The sequence below is a fragment of the Anarrhichthys ocellatus genome, unplaced genomic scaffold (assembly GCF_004355925.1).
Source record: "Anarrhichthys ocellatus isolate YVR2014 unplaced genomic scaffold, GSC_Weel_1.0 scaffold41, whole genome shotgun sequence".
NCBI lineage: Eukaryota > Metazoa > Chordata > Actinopteri > Perciformes > Anarhichadidae > Anarrhichthys > Anarrhichthys ocellatus.
The window spans coordinates 2583035-2600588 of record NW_022280071.1 but is presented as its reverse complement, the minus strand read 5'-3'; the positions used below and the strand labels follow the sequence as shown (position 1 = coordinate 2600588).

At 44.3% G+C, this 17554-nt stretch overlaps 1 protein-coding gene across 1 annotated transcript; it reads right to left on the bottom strand.

Annotated features, from left to right (window-relative positions):
* Window positions 1-3102: 3102 nt before the first annotated feature.
* trhr2 (thyrotropin releasing hormone receptor 2) lies at window positions 3103-16856 on the bottom strand (the record flags this gene model as incomplete). Its single annotated transcript, XM_031868116.1, has 3 exons — window positions 3103-6209; window positions 15952-16075; window positions 16693-16856. Coding segments are annotated over 3 exons (873 nt in total), but the record flags the coding sequence as incomplete, so codon positions are not given.
* Window positions 16857-17554: the final 698 nt, after the last annotated feature.

Below are 17554 nucleotides of genomic sequence, written 5' to 3'. Positions count from 1 at the left end.
AGCAGAAATGGTCTTTTCATGTCCCAAATGAGATTACTGCTGCTCCACTTCAACCACAGAGCATGTGTGAATGTCAGCTGCAGTTCTGTCACGTTGATCATCTGTCAGTCCGAGTTCAAAGCTGATATTGAAGCCATAGCACAGGCGCTGAAGGGCCTCTTCACCTCGCTACGTTTTATTATGCTAATTTTTCCTCATCGCTAATTCAAATATCCATCATTGAAATCCCCCACTTCCCCTGTAATGAAAGGACAAAACAAAAAGTTTGCTCTGAATTTACATTCATTCTCAAAACATACATAAATGAGTCAGTGTGGAGAATTATTTCTTTAATAAATGATTTCATTTGACATCTATCACAAACTTCTTTCTTTCTTTCTCTTTGTAGCTCATCCTGTTGATCTATTCAGAGACAATGTGGCCGTTGATCTTACAGTAGAACAACAGAAGACAACGTTGCCCTTTAAAGCTACAGTTGGCAACTTCAATCAAAAATAACTTGTCATATGCAAATATGACAAGTTATCCTGTGTCCCACAAGGTAAATCTGTTTGCATTTGGCGTAAATCAATATGGTTGATGGTTGAGATGGCTAGTAAAGAATGTATGTTAATTATGGCGTTATGTAATAGCTAGTTATGAACGTAGATCTATTTGGTCTCTAGTTGTGATGTTCTTTAGTTAGTAAGAAAACATTACCGTTATACGTGAGCGGTTAAAACTTGCAGTTCTGAAAGTTAAATTGCACAACTTCAAGGCAATGTGTACATCTAACTTTAATTATATCTCATCCGTTTACTTGATTATTTGATGGAATAATCGGTAGAATACTCGATTACTACAATAATCGACAGCTGCGGTCTTGTCACAGCTGACATTACAACACTCTTGTGAACTATATTGTGTCATTGTTTCAGAAAAGCAGCACTCAAACTAGTGTAGCACTAGAAGAGTCCAAAAGAGTTGTGACTGAGACACACTTCAACAAATAGCTTTTATTGACTTTTTTCAAAATACTGAAAGTAATCCACTGCACTGCACATCCTATAACATCACAGCCAGTCATCAGAGCGCATTGCTTATATCTGAACACATCATCTTGCTGCAGATAAAGCCACTTTAAAAAATCAATACATTTGAAAACCAGTGATTACAGGTCATTTAAAACACAACAAAGCAGCAGCTCTCCAGAGCTAAATAATGACGGAATTAGACACACACACACACTCACACACTCACACACTCACAGGTCCAAGAGAGATGTACAACGCTAGTATCAGCCCATTCACACACTGTAATCATCCAATGCAATTATCCTTTATAATAACAGTCTAAGTCTTTTCAAAGTGTTTTTCCAAGTGTGCAGAAATAAGTGGGTGAGTCACTGTGCTCTGTGCCAACATTTTAGAAATAATTCAATATTGTCATTCAACTGTTGTCCCTCCAGTAGCTGCAGAGACTTCTTAACCAGAGGACGTTTGACTTGAATTGCATTTCCTTGTTTGTGTGTACTCTTCTTTCAGAATGCACACGTACCCACACATCCATACATACACATCCAGATGCATAGAAACTAAAGACTATTGTTACTTCATCACCAAATGAATTGCTCCACTATATATATATATATACGTATATATATATATATATACATCTATACATCTATATATGTACTGTATGTATAGATGTATATCTATACATATATGTGTGTGTTTTGTGTGTGCAAACGAGAAAGTGTAAAAACAATGGGCGGGACATAGACGTTCTAACATTTGTACTCATGCTGTAGCTCCGTACAAAACTAGCTTTTACCTTTTTGCATTTACATGAAGTTGTTCAGCTCGCCTTCCACCCTCTTACAGCCCCAGTCTAAAGCGTGTGAATCCAAATGACAATTGTTGGGCATAAAGGGAAGGTAGTAGGAGAATGATGAGCGCTGAGGCAAGCAACAGACATCTGTAGATGAAGAGCTTGTCATTAATACACAGGTAAAACAATTCCACTTTAAGAATCTATCATCACTTCAATATCACGCAGTTCTGCAAGAAAAGAAAGCAGTTATTGTCCTCTTGGTGTGAACTTTAAAGCTGCCCTAATCTTTTTCCCTTCTTTTCTTGTAATTGTCATTATTATGTGCAGTTGAAAAAGAGGTTGCTAGTGACAAACCACAGAGAATTATCACCAACTCTGCACTTCCCCTCAGTTCCATGGAGCCTTTTGAAATATTTCAGCTAATTGCTGTGGTTCACCGACCACAAACTCAGCTTTTATCAACCTCATTTCCAGCAACACCGCTCTGATGAACCCACTGCACGCTACATATCCAGCACCACCAACAGACAGGAAGTTAGCAACTAGATGCTAAACATATTGGAACATTTAATGAACTTTAGATTCCCTTCTACTGCCATGTCATCAAAAATATGCGCGTGCCAATCACGCCCCAGCCAATCATACAAGTTTCAGCTAGTTTTAAACACTGCATTAAAACTATATGGTTGGTTGCATGTTCGGTTATCAGAGTCAGCGGACTCAAGATCGACAGAATTCAGACAGGATCACGATTCTTTAAACGTGCAAGCACGACGCATTCTGGTCTCCAGTGAACACGCTCATTGGTTCAACTCTTCTTAGCGCCCATATTAAAGTGAATAAAGTCAGACCTCTGAGTCTGTCATGGTGTTGTTCTGCACATGACCACAGATAACAGAGCTGATCATCTAGTGACTTGTGTCTTGCTGCTGTAACGTTACATGCTAGGTTTCTCCACCAGGTACCTGTATATATGTGGACACTAAATATTGGACCACATGAATCTTTGGTGGTTTATGTTCTTGCCAAGATATTGCACTCTGCCGTACTTCGGTTGCCAAACTGCGTGCGCACACTTACCATCATTAGTCATCATTGTTAACAGTGCAAAAGGCTTTATAGGACGATATGTCATTGTTGTGATTACAGCTTGTTATGCTCAAAACAATCATTCAATCTTTCCTAAAATTATAAAAAGTCTGCAAATGTTTTACATGATTTATTTTCATTGAACATCAGCACTGCTACATTCACATAGCACATTTCATAAAAGCTCAAGTGTCCAGTAAATAAACGAGAAGGATTTCTGCTTACTCATCAGTAATGAAGCAAACTGTCGGGAATATAAAAACACAAATACATTCTGTGTACTAATTACGTCAAAAGCCAACTAGCTCCAGCAAGATCAGTGCAGGCATGCAGTGCATTCCACAAATTGCAGAAAGAAAACAATCATAACTTACATATACATACATTCATCACTTACAGTAACTACAGCAACAGAGAAAGGAACAGAAACAGGGTTACATGCAGAGCTTCATTTCCCCTTGGAAATAATAGCTTCAGAGTTTACATTTAACTGAATGTTGCTAGCTGCTAACTAGATAAAAAGAAGTGATCTTAATATTACATGAAGTTATTTACACTCACTTTCTTACATTGAAGATGATGCCAGGAAGCTAATACCACTCAATACATCATATTCAGCTGTGTACAGCATGCTAAGGTGCTACGGTAGTGGAATGAGAGTGCCTGTTGGGACACAGGTTCACTCAGTGTTGTCATCAGTTAAAGTTGGAGCTGATTTATGGGACAAGTTTACTGAAGCAGATCCTTGCTATTGCCTTAATATTTGAATTACTTACGACTATACTTTTGGTATAGTTTTGCTGTTGTTAAACGCGGCCCCCATTTACTTCATTTCATCAAGACTTTCTTCTGTTCTTTGATTCTCCGTTCACCGTGGATGCATTCAATAACTGAAGGTAACACAAGGTCAGTTATTGGGTAAAGTATCCTTTGAACTAAATAAAACATGCTAAGCTAGCGCTGGATTACTGTGCTGGACTTATTGTCAATCTTCTCCCTTTATCCTTGGTAAGACAGCAACAAGTGTTCTTTTCAAGATTTGTTCCCTGTAATGAAATGCTATGAAGCATAAAGACCAACTCTCAATGCAGCGAGAAGGAACAGGTAGTTCAATGTACATCTCTATGTCCTGAGATGAGGCTTTATCCTTAAAGGACGGATAATGAGTTCTCTAGCTGCGCTACGGTCAAAGGCAAAGAGTGCAAATGATATCAAATGTCAAAAAAATGCACTCTTTAGCTGTACAGTTTATTTCTTAACATGTACGTTGTCTTTGTCAGTGAGGATAAGCAGGTGAGTCAGGTTTATGTGGAAAAAATCTCAGACCAAGTATCAGTTCCACAGCTGTACATATTGGATGTCTTTGGAATGCTCACTCAGTAGAATGACATATCTGGACAAAATGTGAACTTTACTGCGTTTAACGCGTTAGCATTCTGACAACAATACAGTTCAGGAGGAAACACCGAACACCTTTTAAAAGTTAAAATATCAAAGTCTAGTTTACACACGTCAGGTTTATCCATTTAAAAGAGCAAATAAACAGCACGACACCAGTCAGTGTCTCCATGTGTTCCGCACTCATGAAATTGAATGATGTTGATCTTGATGATGATGATGATAACACTGATATGATAATGATGATACACATAATGATTATGTTGAGTCAGATCAGTATTTTAGATTTCTAAATCGCATATCTGGCTTAAGGCTAAAGAAACATTGCAATGTTTGTTAAAAATACTCCTGCAAAGGAAGACTATGTCTCCTAAAAGTCATATTATGTCTCAAGGGATTCAGAAATCACCAACAAAGTAACGTGGCAAGTCATTTTGAACAAGCAAGAAAAAAGCAGCTTTTTATAATCAATGTGCCCTTTGATTATAAAAAGTTGCAGAGATTATCAAAAATAAGGAGTTTCATGAACAGCCGTCTTAATGCATGGGTTTACCGCGGCCCGCCACAGAAAAGGGCCCACAAGGGTTGGGGGGAAACAGATAAAATAAAATTTGCACAGAGAAAAGTATTGCTGCTTGATATGTGCGGTAGGTCTCCTCCTGACTGAACAGGGACAGGACGGAGGGCTCTGGGCTGCCAGATGTGCACAAAGACACAATGACAGCAGCGTTTCTTTGTCCGACAACCTGCCAGCTGAATATGGGACTGAGATCTGTTTGTCAAACTGTTTGACTGAATGAAGGGTGACACAAAGAGACACTCAACTCATTATCAATTTACAGAAACATCGCATTATTCATTTTTCTACTTGAATTTCTAATATCTGAATTCCTTAAGGTCTTGGTTCAGAACAAGAACCTGTGGAGAACAGGTTATGTATTTTTGGAGAGTAAAATCTGCTTTTAACGAAACATATGCAGCCTCTCTTCTACAAACTCTAATTCATTTATGAGCCAACATTTTGACATGCAATTTAGTGACCGAAGAAATAATGTTTCCATACCACAGTATGACATCTACTTATGATCTTTCATCTACTTCCATGTGATCTCAGTGGTCAAGGTGAAATCTACCACTTTTAAATCACAAAATAAACGCTCATGTTTCTTCTCAGATTTAGTTTTGACAGAAATTGGATCCTGCCCATGAGCAATCCACTGGATCCAATCAGATCAATTTTATAGTTTTGTTGTTTGTTTTTTGGCATTGAATTTAAGCGGTGGTTACAGATCTATAGATATCCTACAATGTGGCGATACAGAAGTTTACATGCTCTCCTGCTTATCGTGTGTTGTAAGTCTGTCTGCTAAATAAACTGTAGCATCATTTAATGAAGGCAAAACCAACTCGTCATCACCAGATGGTGTCGTCTCAGCTGGACCTACACCAAAGCTAGTAGCTGGGCTTATGTCGATGGGGTGGTCTGCTTTCTTGCCATTGGCTGTTGCTGTCTCCTGATGACCACTTCCATTCTGCTTTGTAGTTATATCAGTGTCAGTATTCAAGAGGTCTCTCCTTGCATTTTCATCGGTTCCATTGCTATTGGCCTGGGAGGCTCGGGGGTCTCGAATGGTGCCGAAGCCCGTGTGGATCATTGACAGCGTCCTCTGGTTTCCCTCTGGCGGTTGGCAGCGGTAAAGCCCGCGAAATGCTGAGCGAAACTTCTGAGACATGGCATTGTATATCACAGGGTTTATAGCACTGTTGGCATAGATGCATGTCCGGCAGAACAGGAGGAACCAGGCATCCAGATAGGGCGTGGACACAAAAGAGTTGATCAAAACTAAAGTCCGGTAGGGCATCCACAGTAGAGCAAATAGGATCACCACTACTGCCAGCATCTTTGTCACCTGTAGGGAAGAAAGAGAGATACAGCCCATTAGAACCCCATCAAACAGATGTGATAGGAAGGATTGTGTTGATAAAGCCTCTACGGCTGGGTTACACCAACAAGGATTCATTTTAAACATGATTCAATTATGGTTTAACTTTAAACCAAACTTTAAAAGAAGCTTAAAATTCGGAAATATTGAATTCAAACTAAACCACTAAAACTTTAAACTCTAATTTAAAATGATATCCAGTATAAACTTACACTTGAGGAGGTTTAACTTTTCAAAAAACGGTTGCCATTTTGAGAGGGCTTCAAGCTAAATAATCAAGTTCCTCGAGGAAAGTCAAGCGACCGACTCAACATTTGAGTTTGCCGACATGGCCGTACCACCATGGAGGTCCTGGCCTCATTATCTTTTGACTAAAAGATAAACAACTTGCTCATCTCATTGCTTGTGTGTGTGTGGCAGTGACGTGATGAAGTGGATGATCTTGACGGTACTACATAATATTTACTCAACACGGTGGTTCTTTCATTTTGTCAACAACTTGAGGAGAGCAGACAGGCAGTTCATGATTCCGACAACTAGATAGTGTTACTAGCGGACTGCTTGTAGTTCAATGCCATTCATCCCCAGACCTCATCTGACCAATAGCTGCTGGACAGTCCCCCTACATTAAACATTGGCAATCATTACAGCTCGTTAGTTTCACTTTCACCACTAAATAGCCTCCATGTGTCTACTTTCCTCACTGAGCCAGAGAGGTGAAACGAAGGTTATTTAAAGCTCAGCTTTGGGAAGAGAAGAGACTGAGTGAAAAATAAAGAGAGAAGGTGATGGAGATGAGAGATGAACCGCAGGTACTGCCCACTGTGCCCAGGATAGGATCAGCATTATGCTGTTCAACACAAACAGAATCTCACCTGGTCCAATTCAAACTGTTTTCACCAGAGACATATTTATGTTCTTTGGTTTATACAGTGGAACCTGTAGGCTCAATTTAAAAACACAAACACACAATTACACATAATTATATTGACATAATAAAGTATTACTGCATATATATATATCATTATTAAACCCATTTTGCTTACATGTATGTGCTGTTTGTCATTTTCTGTTTTTTGCAGCAGAGACAAGTGAGGAGTCAGAAATGGACAGGCAGTAAATACAGAGGGTGAAGGAGAACAGTAGTGTGAATTTGATTAAACATAGTCAACAATGATTTTTAGATGTTGTATGGTCTCCTGTAGATGGTGAGTACCTGCAGGCCTGTCCACACTGACGCAGGGTCGTTGGCTGAAACCCGGTTTTCCAACTTTTCAGTGAAGTTCGTCTTTGCTACCCTGATCTCTTTTGTCAGTGTGTTTCTGGTCTGGTTGTAAAGGATCCTGTCTCCACTTCAGAATCAGAATCAGAACCATTTATTGCCGCGGTATGTTGCACATACAAGGAATTTGACATGTCGGATGGTGCATAACATTAAACAATCAACACAGTGCAAAAAGTAGAAACATATTCAAATTCACAATAACATGTAAAATAAAGTGCACAAATGAACAGATAACAGGACTATAAACAAGTGACATGTACAGTGGTGTAATGTAAAGTGTCGAGTGTATTTAAATAAGAAACCTAGAGGATGTGCAGGGGAGTGACCGGTAGGAAATTGTGCAGGGGAGTGACCGGTAGGAAATTGTCCTGGGGATGACAGAGTCAGTGGGGGTCCCGGGCTTTGTTGATGAGCCCGACTGAAGACGGGAAAAAATGTCATGTGTCGTGAGGTCTTGGTCCTGATGGACCTCAGCCTCCTACCAGATGGAAGGGGCATGAACAGTTTATGTCCAGGGTGAGAGGGGTCGGTTACAATCCTTCTTGCTCGCTTCAGGTGTTCTTGAAGTGAACAAGTCCTGGAGGGATGGCAGATTGCAGCCAATCAACCTCTCGGCAGAGCAAATGATGCGCTGCAGCCTGCCCTTGTCCTTGGCAGTGGCTGCAGCGTACCAGACTGTGATGGAGGAGCAGAGGATGGACTCAATGATGGCTGTGTAGAAGTGCACCATCATTGTCTTTGGCAGGTTGAATTTCTTCAACTGCCTCAGGAAGTACATCCTCTGCTGAGCCTTCTTGGTGATGGAGCTGATGTTCAGCTCCCACTTGAGGTCCTGGGTTATGATGGAGCCCAGGAAGCGGAAGGACTCCACAGCGTCGACGGGGGACTCACAGCCTCTTGCTTTAAGCAAGGTCTGCTGTGGGCTTTCCCTTGTTGCTTGTCTATGTTGTCTTGCAGGTCCCTTGTAGGCGGAGCCTATCAGTAGAATTGGGAACACCTGGCCAGTCTCCCAGGGGTATTTAGGACCTGCCTGCCGCAGTCTGCGCTCTCCTCCGTTCCTACAGTTGTTTAGCGTCTCTCACGCCTTGCTAAACCTGTATTTTGCCTCTTTGTACAAGTCCTTGTCCCCACTCCTAAATGCCTGTTCGTTGTGCAGTCTTAGCTGTCTGAGTTCTGCTGTAAACCAGGGTTTGTCGTTGTTATAACTCACCCCGGAACACAGCTGTCCTCACAGAAGCTGATGTACGACGTCACAGCCTCTGTGTACTCATCCAGACTGTTGGTAGCAGTCCTGAAAACATCCCAGTCTGTACAGTCCAAACAATAGCTTCAATGGTCCACTGCTTGAATTTCCTCACCACAGGTTTACAGAGCTTTAGTTTCTGCCTGTAAGCAGGAATCAGATGGACCATGACGTGGTCAGAGAGACCCAGTGCAGCACGAGGGACGGCGTGATAGGCCCTGGTTATTGTGGTGTAACAGTGGTCTAAAATGTTCTCCTCTCTGGTTGAGCATTTAATCTGTATTTAGGGAGTTCATGGCTGAGGTTTCCTTTGTTAAAGTCACCAAGGACAATAACTTCTGTAGGCCTCCTCCTTAGCCCGACAAAGCTGCCTGAGTCTTACAGTAAACCAGGTTTATTGTTGTTGAATGTGCAGAAGGTTTTTCTCGGCACACACATGTCCTCACAAAAACTGATGTATGATGTCACAGTGTCAGTGAGCTCATCCAGGTCTGTAGCAGCAGCCTGAAAAACACTCCAATCAGTGCAGGCAAAGCAGGACTGTAACTCCAGCTTTGCCTCATTGATCCATCTCCTCACAGTCTTCACCACAGGCTTTGCAGATTTTACTTCCTGCCTGTAGGTCGGGAGAAGATGAACCAGACAATGATCAGAGAGTCCCAGAGCTGCACGGGTGACTGAGTGATATGTGTCCTTTATTACAGTGTAGCAGTGGTCCAGTGTGTTTTGTCCCTGGTGCGACACTTAAAATGTTGTCTGTATTTAGGCAGTTCTTTGCAGAGGTTTGCTCTGTTAAAGTCCCCAAGAACAATGAGCAGGGAGTCTGGTTGTTTGTGCTCCATGTTGGTGATCTGCTCAGCTAGGTGTTGGAGCACCTCACTCACACAGGCCTGAGGAGGTAGACACCGACCAGAATGAATGAGGAGAACTCCAGCGGTGAATAAAATGGTTTACAGTCTATGAAAAGGGTTTCTAAGTGACGGCTGCATGATTCCTTCAACACTGTGACATCTGAACACCAACCTTCTTTAATGTAGAAGCAGATTCCGCCTCCCCTTGTTTTTCCCGACAGCGCCATTTTTAGCTAGATGGAGTCACAGAGGCTCTGTCCATGTTTTATACACTTTTATTATACATAGTTTTATGTGTTACACAAACATACGAAACGGCAGCCAACCAAGAGATCCAAACGGACAGCAAAGACATTCAACCTCAAATGGTAAAGCGCTGTAGTGTCTCAGAAAGGTGTTCCCCCCCCACCGGTCCACGGGCTGCTTACCATGGTAACGGCTCCGACATTCTCTGAACCCCTTGGAGACCCGGGAGGGGACTAGACCGAGTCAGCCCATAAGACTCAAGCGATTAGTCTCATCAGTGGCAAATAACATGCCTACCCCCTCCCAGACCCTGCAGCCACGTTCACCAGGCATCATGCCAACGCCTCCTCGAGATCAGGGTCCGTGTCAGGGCAGTGAGCAGTTAGACAGTGACGGTCACCTCGGCAGGTAGTTAAAAAGGATGAACTCATAAACCACAAGTGTTTAATTGAATACGAAGGAGGCGTGGAAGAGAGCTTTCTAATTATCTCTCCTCTGCCATAATGAGACAGAAAGCACCGGAGTGACATTTTGAATATGCATATTAAGACTGTAATTATGTGGCAGCAGGATACTTGACTCCAGCATTACAAACAAATCAGAGTTTTTTTTTAGCTCGCAGACCGAATCCAGAATCCAACGGATGCACCGTTCAGCCCACTGAGCCAAAGAACTCACATTTAGCCTCCGATGCTATCGCCTCGCCTCAGGAAACAATGACCACGCTTCCCCATCTGTCCTCCTCAACATGCACTTGAGGAGATCACAGACATGAAGAGACTGTCAGAGATTAAAACTATACAATCTCACACCACACTGTATTAGTATCTAATCATAAAAGTGCCATTCTTTGGCATACACAAGTTTATCAAACTGCTATCAGATTGAGTTTGCCTATCAAAAGAATAAAAGAGCATGAAGTGCCCATTGAAGAACTGAGAGAGCAAAACCATCTGCGGTATTAAGGAAACTTCAATGTAAATCCTAAATCCCATTATGCAAATCTTCTGCTCCTAGATGGAGCCCCTTGAACACACAAGATTAGGATCTTCTCTCTGCTCTCGCAAAAGAGTTCACTTTCACCCAGGCCCGTGTTCATGCAGAGACACTCACGAGCAACACAGTGACACAGAAACAACCTCTGCTAAAGGTTGCATGGGAAGGTAAAGCATTCCACACCCATTGAATTAAAGGGTTATCCTGTAATCTGGGATTTTGCACAACCTGCAGACACAATAATTCTTAGGAGAAGTCCTTTTAAGGCATCCAGCAGTACAGAAGGAAACATGTTTTTCTGCAGAGACATAGTTTAAGTGACGATAGCAATTAGAGCACATTCACAGCTCAGATGGGCACAAAACAAAAGAACAAAACATGAGCAATAGTGTTGGAACATATCTGGTTATTTGATAAAAAATCCAAATTACAAGCCCACGTACATTAAAACCTTAAAGCTGCTAAAACAAATAGTTTGAACAAGTGGATATAAACAGGACTCCAAGGGAAGGCCGTCACATAAAACAATGATTTTCAGTCCACGGAAGTAATTTCACCGGAGGGTTAATGATTGATGATTTAATTTTATTCATTTTAAAATAAATAATGAAAAGCAAAATATTTCACAAAGCAATGTATTGGTATTTACAATTTCCCAACATTTGTAAGTAGTTTTTTGTTGTTTGGCTGTAGCCTGCAGACAAAGTTCATACAGTTAAAAGTCCAGTTACGAACATGAATGGAAAATTTATTGTACTTCAAAATACAGTTTTAGTATTTTTTATGTTTAAGTTAAAAATACATGCGTCCTCATAATTATTTCTTATCTGAATTTCACATACAATACCTGATAGCAGAAGGAGGATGCTTACTTTAAAGACCACAGGGGGGGCTAATTTGGGTGCATCCCCTCAACCAGTAGAGGAGACGCTCCACAGCCCCATCAAGAATAGACTGGAACTACTGAAGTGCGTCTGGTGGAACCTACGCATTGTCTAGAGTGGTCTTGCTGAGCTCCAGCAGCCGCATCACAGCCAGAACATGTCCTCATAAATAGCCTGGTTTTTGAGCAGTTCATACCAGGCTTGAAACCAAATCCACCAATGGTTCTGTGCGCAGCATTTCACTTGAGAGATGAGCTGAAAACAGGTCATGATTGATATGAACACCACTTGAATGCTTGCCGCAAAATCCTTCGTTCACCGGGACTGCAAAGGTTTACACCACATCTTCTAACCAAAGAATAATGCGTTGTGTCACGGGGTGTGAGTGTGGACCCAAACGCAGGCACAGACCAGGGATTATAGGTGAAAGGTTTATTGACAGGAAACCAAGGGGGGGGATAACCAGAGCACAGTGGGAAAATCCAGGGAGGGTGAGGGTGGAATCCAGGCAGCAGGAGGTATGGCAGGGCAGGCAGACTGGGGAACCGGGAGGATGAAAAAACACATGAGCTGTAACAATGATCTGGCGAAGAGTGGATGAAGAACCGGGGTAGATATACTGTTGGGTTGATGAGTTGATGGAGTGCAGCTGGTTTGACTGGGCAGGTGAGGTGAGTTGTAATTAGGAAGCCGGGAGGAGACCAGGTCGGAGCCCTGCCCATATGACACACACACACACACACACACACACACAGTCTAGCCGTGACAGTACCTCCCCCTCAACGAGAGCCTCCAGGCGATCCGCCAGGCTTGCCAGGGTGATCCCTATGGAAGTCCCGGATGAGGGAAGGGTCGAAGATGAGCTGGCGGGATATCCAGCTCCGCTCCTCAGGGCCATATCCCTCCCAGTCCACGAGGTACTGGAGTCCACGGCCCCGACGGCGCACTCCAGGATCCGCCGGACAGTGTAGGCTGGGTGGTCATCAATGATCCGGGGGGGTGGAGGGGGAACGGCTGGAGGGAAAAGTGGACTGACCGAGACAGGCTTCAACTGGGAGACATGGAATGTGGGGTGAATCCTCAACGAAGCAGGCAACTTAAGTTTCATGGCCGAAGGGTTAATGATGGAGTCTATCTCAAAGGGCCCAATGTAACGGGGCGTAAGCTTCTTAGAAGCAGTCTGTAACGGAATATCCCTTGAAGATAACCAAACCTTCTGACCTGGCAGGTACTGTATCTTGGTGCCGGGGTCCGATGCCGGTCTGCAATGCGCTGGTTGCGTTCCGCTGATCGTAGTAAAGCCGAGCGGGCCTCCTTCCACACCCTGCGACAACGGCGAAGATGGGCCTGGACTGAGGGTACTGCAACCTCCTCCTCGTGGACTGGGAAGAGAGGTGGCTGATACCCTAAGGAACATTCAAACGGCGATAACCCTGTGGCAGCACTTGACAAAGAGTTATGGGCATATTCTACCCAGGGAAGATGCTCACACCAGGACGAGGGATTCCGGGCTGTGACACACCGTAGCGCCGCTCCAAGGTCTTGGTTGGCCCGCTCAGCCTGTCCATTAGTCTGTGGATGATAACCGGACGAGAGACTGACAGATGCCCCAATAGCCTTACAGAAAGCCTTCCATACCTGGGATGTAAATTGTGGTCCACAATTATTATTCAACCCCCGCTAGTCAATGCAGGGACGGAGGGTACGGTCCTTCTTGGACACAAAGAAAAACCCAGCACCAACCGGGAAGGATGACGGCCTAATTATACCTGCTGCTAGAGAGTCTCGTATGCAAGTCTCCATGGACTCCCGCTCAGGGCGAGACAGGTTGTACAACCGACTAGCGGGTAAAGGAGCACCAGGCAGCAGGTCAATGGCACAATCATAGGGTTGGTGCGGGGGTAGAGAGAGAGCCTGCTTCTTGCTGAAAGCCTCCCTTAGATCCTGATACATAGAGGGAACAGCTGACAGATCCAGGGGTTCAGTGGTAAGTGCGGGGGCAGAGCCTTCTGTCGGAGCTCTGGCAGATCTCAGGCATGAGGAATGACAGAAAGAGCTCCAGCTCTGAACACTACTCTTCGACCAATCAATCTGGGGATTGTGGAGCCTTAACCAGGTCTGACCGAGAACCAAGGGGGTGTGAGGGGAGGATATGATATGGAGTCGAATTAACTCATGGTGATTACCCGACAACACCAGGTGCAGTGGTTCCGTGACATGGGTAACATGAGCGAGAAGCCTCCCGTTTAGAGTGTAGGCCCGGAGGGGAGTGTTGAGTGGCTGGATGGGGATTCCGGCTTGGGAAACCAGGCTTGTGTCGATGAAGCTCTCATCTGCTCCTGAATCCACTAAAGCACGTAGGGGAAGGGATTGCTGGTTCCACATGAGGGTAGCCTCAAGCTGCATTCTGGTCTGTGGGACTGAAGAGGGAGTAGTTTGGCTCACCAGTATCCCCACCTCTACTGACGAGCCTCCTCTTTTGGCCGCTGGGGGCAGGAGGCCAGGAAATGACCAGCCTGGCCACAATAAATGCACACTCCTGCTCTGATCCTGCGGAGGCGCTCCTCTGCTGAAAGGCGTGCTCTGCCCAGCTGCATGGGTTCCTCTGGTGGGGAGCAGGGAACAGGGACGGCAGGAAGGGCCTGAAAACTCGAAGTTGGCCCATGGCTGGTTCTCACGGGAGGGGGAGGAGAAGGAGCTGAGGAAGGGAATGGCAAACTAAGAGGGCGGCTAGGTCTCTCTCTCCTAATCTCACGGAAGCGACTCTAGTCTGATGGCAAGGGCAATTAGTGCATCAAGACTCTCCGAGTCATCCCTAATTACTAATTCCTCTCTCACAGGGCTATTAAGCCCTCTGAGAAAGACCCCCTGGTGAGATATGTCGCTCCACCCTGAGCCCTGTGCAATAGTCCTAAAGTCTACAGAAAACTCTGCTACGCTACGAGAGCCCTGACATAGGGAAAGTAGGCTTGAAGGAACGTCCTTACCGCTAATAGGGTGATCAAAAACCCTACGCATCTCATCAGAAAAACTCTGGTAGGAGGAGTTAGCCGACGACTGACTGTCCCATACACTGGTAGCCCAGGCTAGTGCCCTCCCGGTAAGTGACCCCATAACAAAAGCAACCTTCGCTCTCTCTGTTACATACCTAGAGGGTTGCTGATCAAAAACTAAGGAGCACTGCATTAAAAAGGACTTGCATGTTCCCAGGTCACCAGCATAGCGTTCCAGTGCAGGGATGTGTGGCTCCCGGGGGCAGAAGGCGGGCTGGGTGGGGGGGTTGAGAAGGCGGGGGTTGAGAAGGCGCTGGGGGAGCTGCAGGGGCTTCCGGGGCAGGAGAGGAAAGCTGTGTGGAAACCCGCTCGAGGTGATATCCAATCCGGCCCACGTCAGCGGAAAGGGAACTGAGTGACTCCACCTAGGTCTGGAGAAGTTGGTCATGCTGGCCCACGAGAGCGCCTTGTGAGGCAAGAGCCTGACGGAGGGAATCTAAGTCTGCTGGGTCCATGTTGGCCAGATCGTTGTGTCACGGGGTGAGTGTGGACCCAAACGCAGGCACAGACCAGCGCTATAACGATAGTTTGTAAAACATCTTCGCAGATCAATTTGCCGAAAAAAGTAATTCAAAGTCGGCCAAAACGATGAATCGGTCGAACCTCTACTTGATAGCTCCAGCTGTTTCCTGTGTAGATGCCTGTTTATAAACTCAATATGTGTTGTTAATGCTAATTATATTACAACTTTTGCGGTAACCTTTCTGAGTGGCTTATGAAGGTAGATACTTTCAAGACTGAAAAGCCTGAGAGAATGTATTCTACATCTGAGAGCAGAAATGCAGCACGCCTGCAACCCAGGAGAGAGAGCGTTTCTCAGTAAGAAGGCTCTTTGACTGCTCAGCCTGTGGAAAAGGAGCCATTACCGCCACGATTGCCTTCAGGGCCTTGTAACAGCCAGGACAGCGGGCCGATAAGAGGCCACTTTTCTGAGGCAATGGGTAGCAGGGACATCATCACCATGCTGCAAAGAGGGAATCACGGCCTCTTCCCAGCAGATCACACACACAGCCAAAGACGTGACCGGGGTCAAATGTGACTAAAGCTATCAAACGGCAATTACTTGATAGATAAGACAGCAAGAACAGCAAGAAAGGAGAGCGCAGAAGGGGTTGATGGGAAAGGGGGTAAACGTTGAATAAGGTAAAAACCTGTTTCCTGGAGGAGAGGGCGCTCTTTGGCCGGGCCTGGCGTCCTCCCTTCCCCGTAACCGAGGCTTCCCTGCAGCTCCGACGCAGTGTGGTGGCGCTTGTGTCACAATGGTTGGGCAGAGGGCTGGAGGGTCACAAGTAGCATGTTAGATGTGTTGGTTGCTTTGGTTTCTTGACTAAATTAAGATGATAGGAGGTGCTTTTCATTTAACATGTGCTGTAGGGTTTTTCAACAGGTCTCGAAATCCTGCAAAAAGGCCTAACTAATATAGGTGTTTGAATGCAGACCACAAACCTTTGAGTTAATAATGACCTTGATATTTCATGTCATAAACACAGTGTATTTCTATCAGTGTTGGGTGGTAAAGGTCATCAACCTTTCATCCAAAGCAAGTTTTCAACTCTGCAAGCCTAGCAACATCCTGACTTGTCCCTAGTTCATTATCCAAAACCACTGGAGCCCAAAACCACTGGAACCCAAAGAGTCTATCATTTCACCTGTTAGGTACCTGTCTCTTGCAAGCTCCATGCCTCCAGTTTGTATTGCAGGCTTTTTGATATAAATATTTAAGCTCCGAGGCCAAGCTGACATAAAAAATCATCAAGGGAATTCTCTCAGGCATGACAAAGCTCTTCCAGAGCCACAGAAGACATTGTACAACTCTGTTATGATGAATAAACTGATACATTACATGCATGAACTTGGTAGAGAACCCTTACAGTTCGACCTTTTTACAGTACCTGAGGTAGAGGACCCGCGCTATCAAGCCATACAGCACGATGGCGAGAAGCAGCGGTATGACGTAGAAAATGGCAAAGTCGATGAGGTAGATGGGCAGGTAGAGCTCCCGTTTCACTCTGTAGCCGCACTGCACATGTCCGTCCTGGCTGACCTGAATGTCACACAGTTATCACAGAACACTGTAATATGGCTCTGGGCTGAGATGCAAAATAATACATAATAATCTTTCACAACTCAACACAATGATGCTACTCTCAGAAATGACACAGAGCTCATAAAAAGCATTTCACATTCCACCTGTAGTTGAACCAGCATACAGACAATAGAGGCTTGGTAATCACAAATGTTGTATTCCTGTTTATGACGCATGTACTTCCTGAAACACTATGCAGTCGCTTTGAAGGGCACTATTTATTATATATATAATAAGTGACGACCCTCCTCCTCCCATACACTAGGTGTCCCTGTTGTGTGTGTGTGATGATCTGTTACAGGTGCTGATTGGAGGGTCGTCAGCTGGATGAGCCACACCTGGGCCGTTGTGGTTCTGCGTTAAAAGCCCTCTTCATTCAGCAGCCCGGGGCTGGAAGGAAGAGCCTTGTTGTCACTGGTGTAACACTGTTGCTTCGGTTATTGTTTGAGTGCTGTTATATTGGTTTACTTATGTTTGCTACAAATAAATTGCTTTCTTTTAGCAGCCAGCTTGTTGTCTCCCTGTTTTTGTCTCAGTCTCTGAGCCTGGCTGTGACAAAATGTATATATATATGTGTATATATATATATGTATATCTATATGTATATATATATATGTATATATATACACATATACATATACATATATACATATATATATATACACATA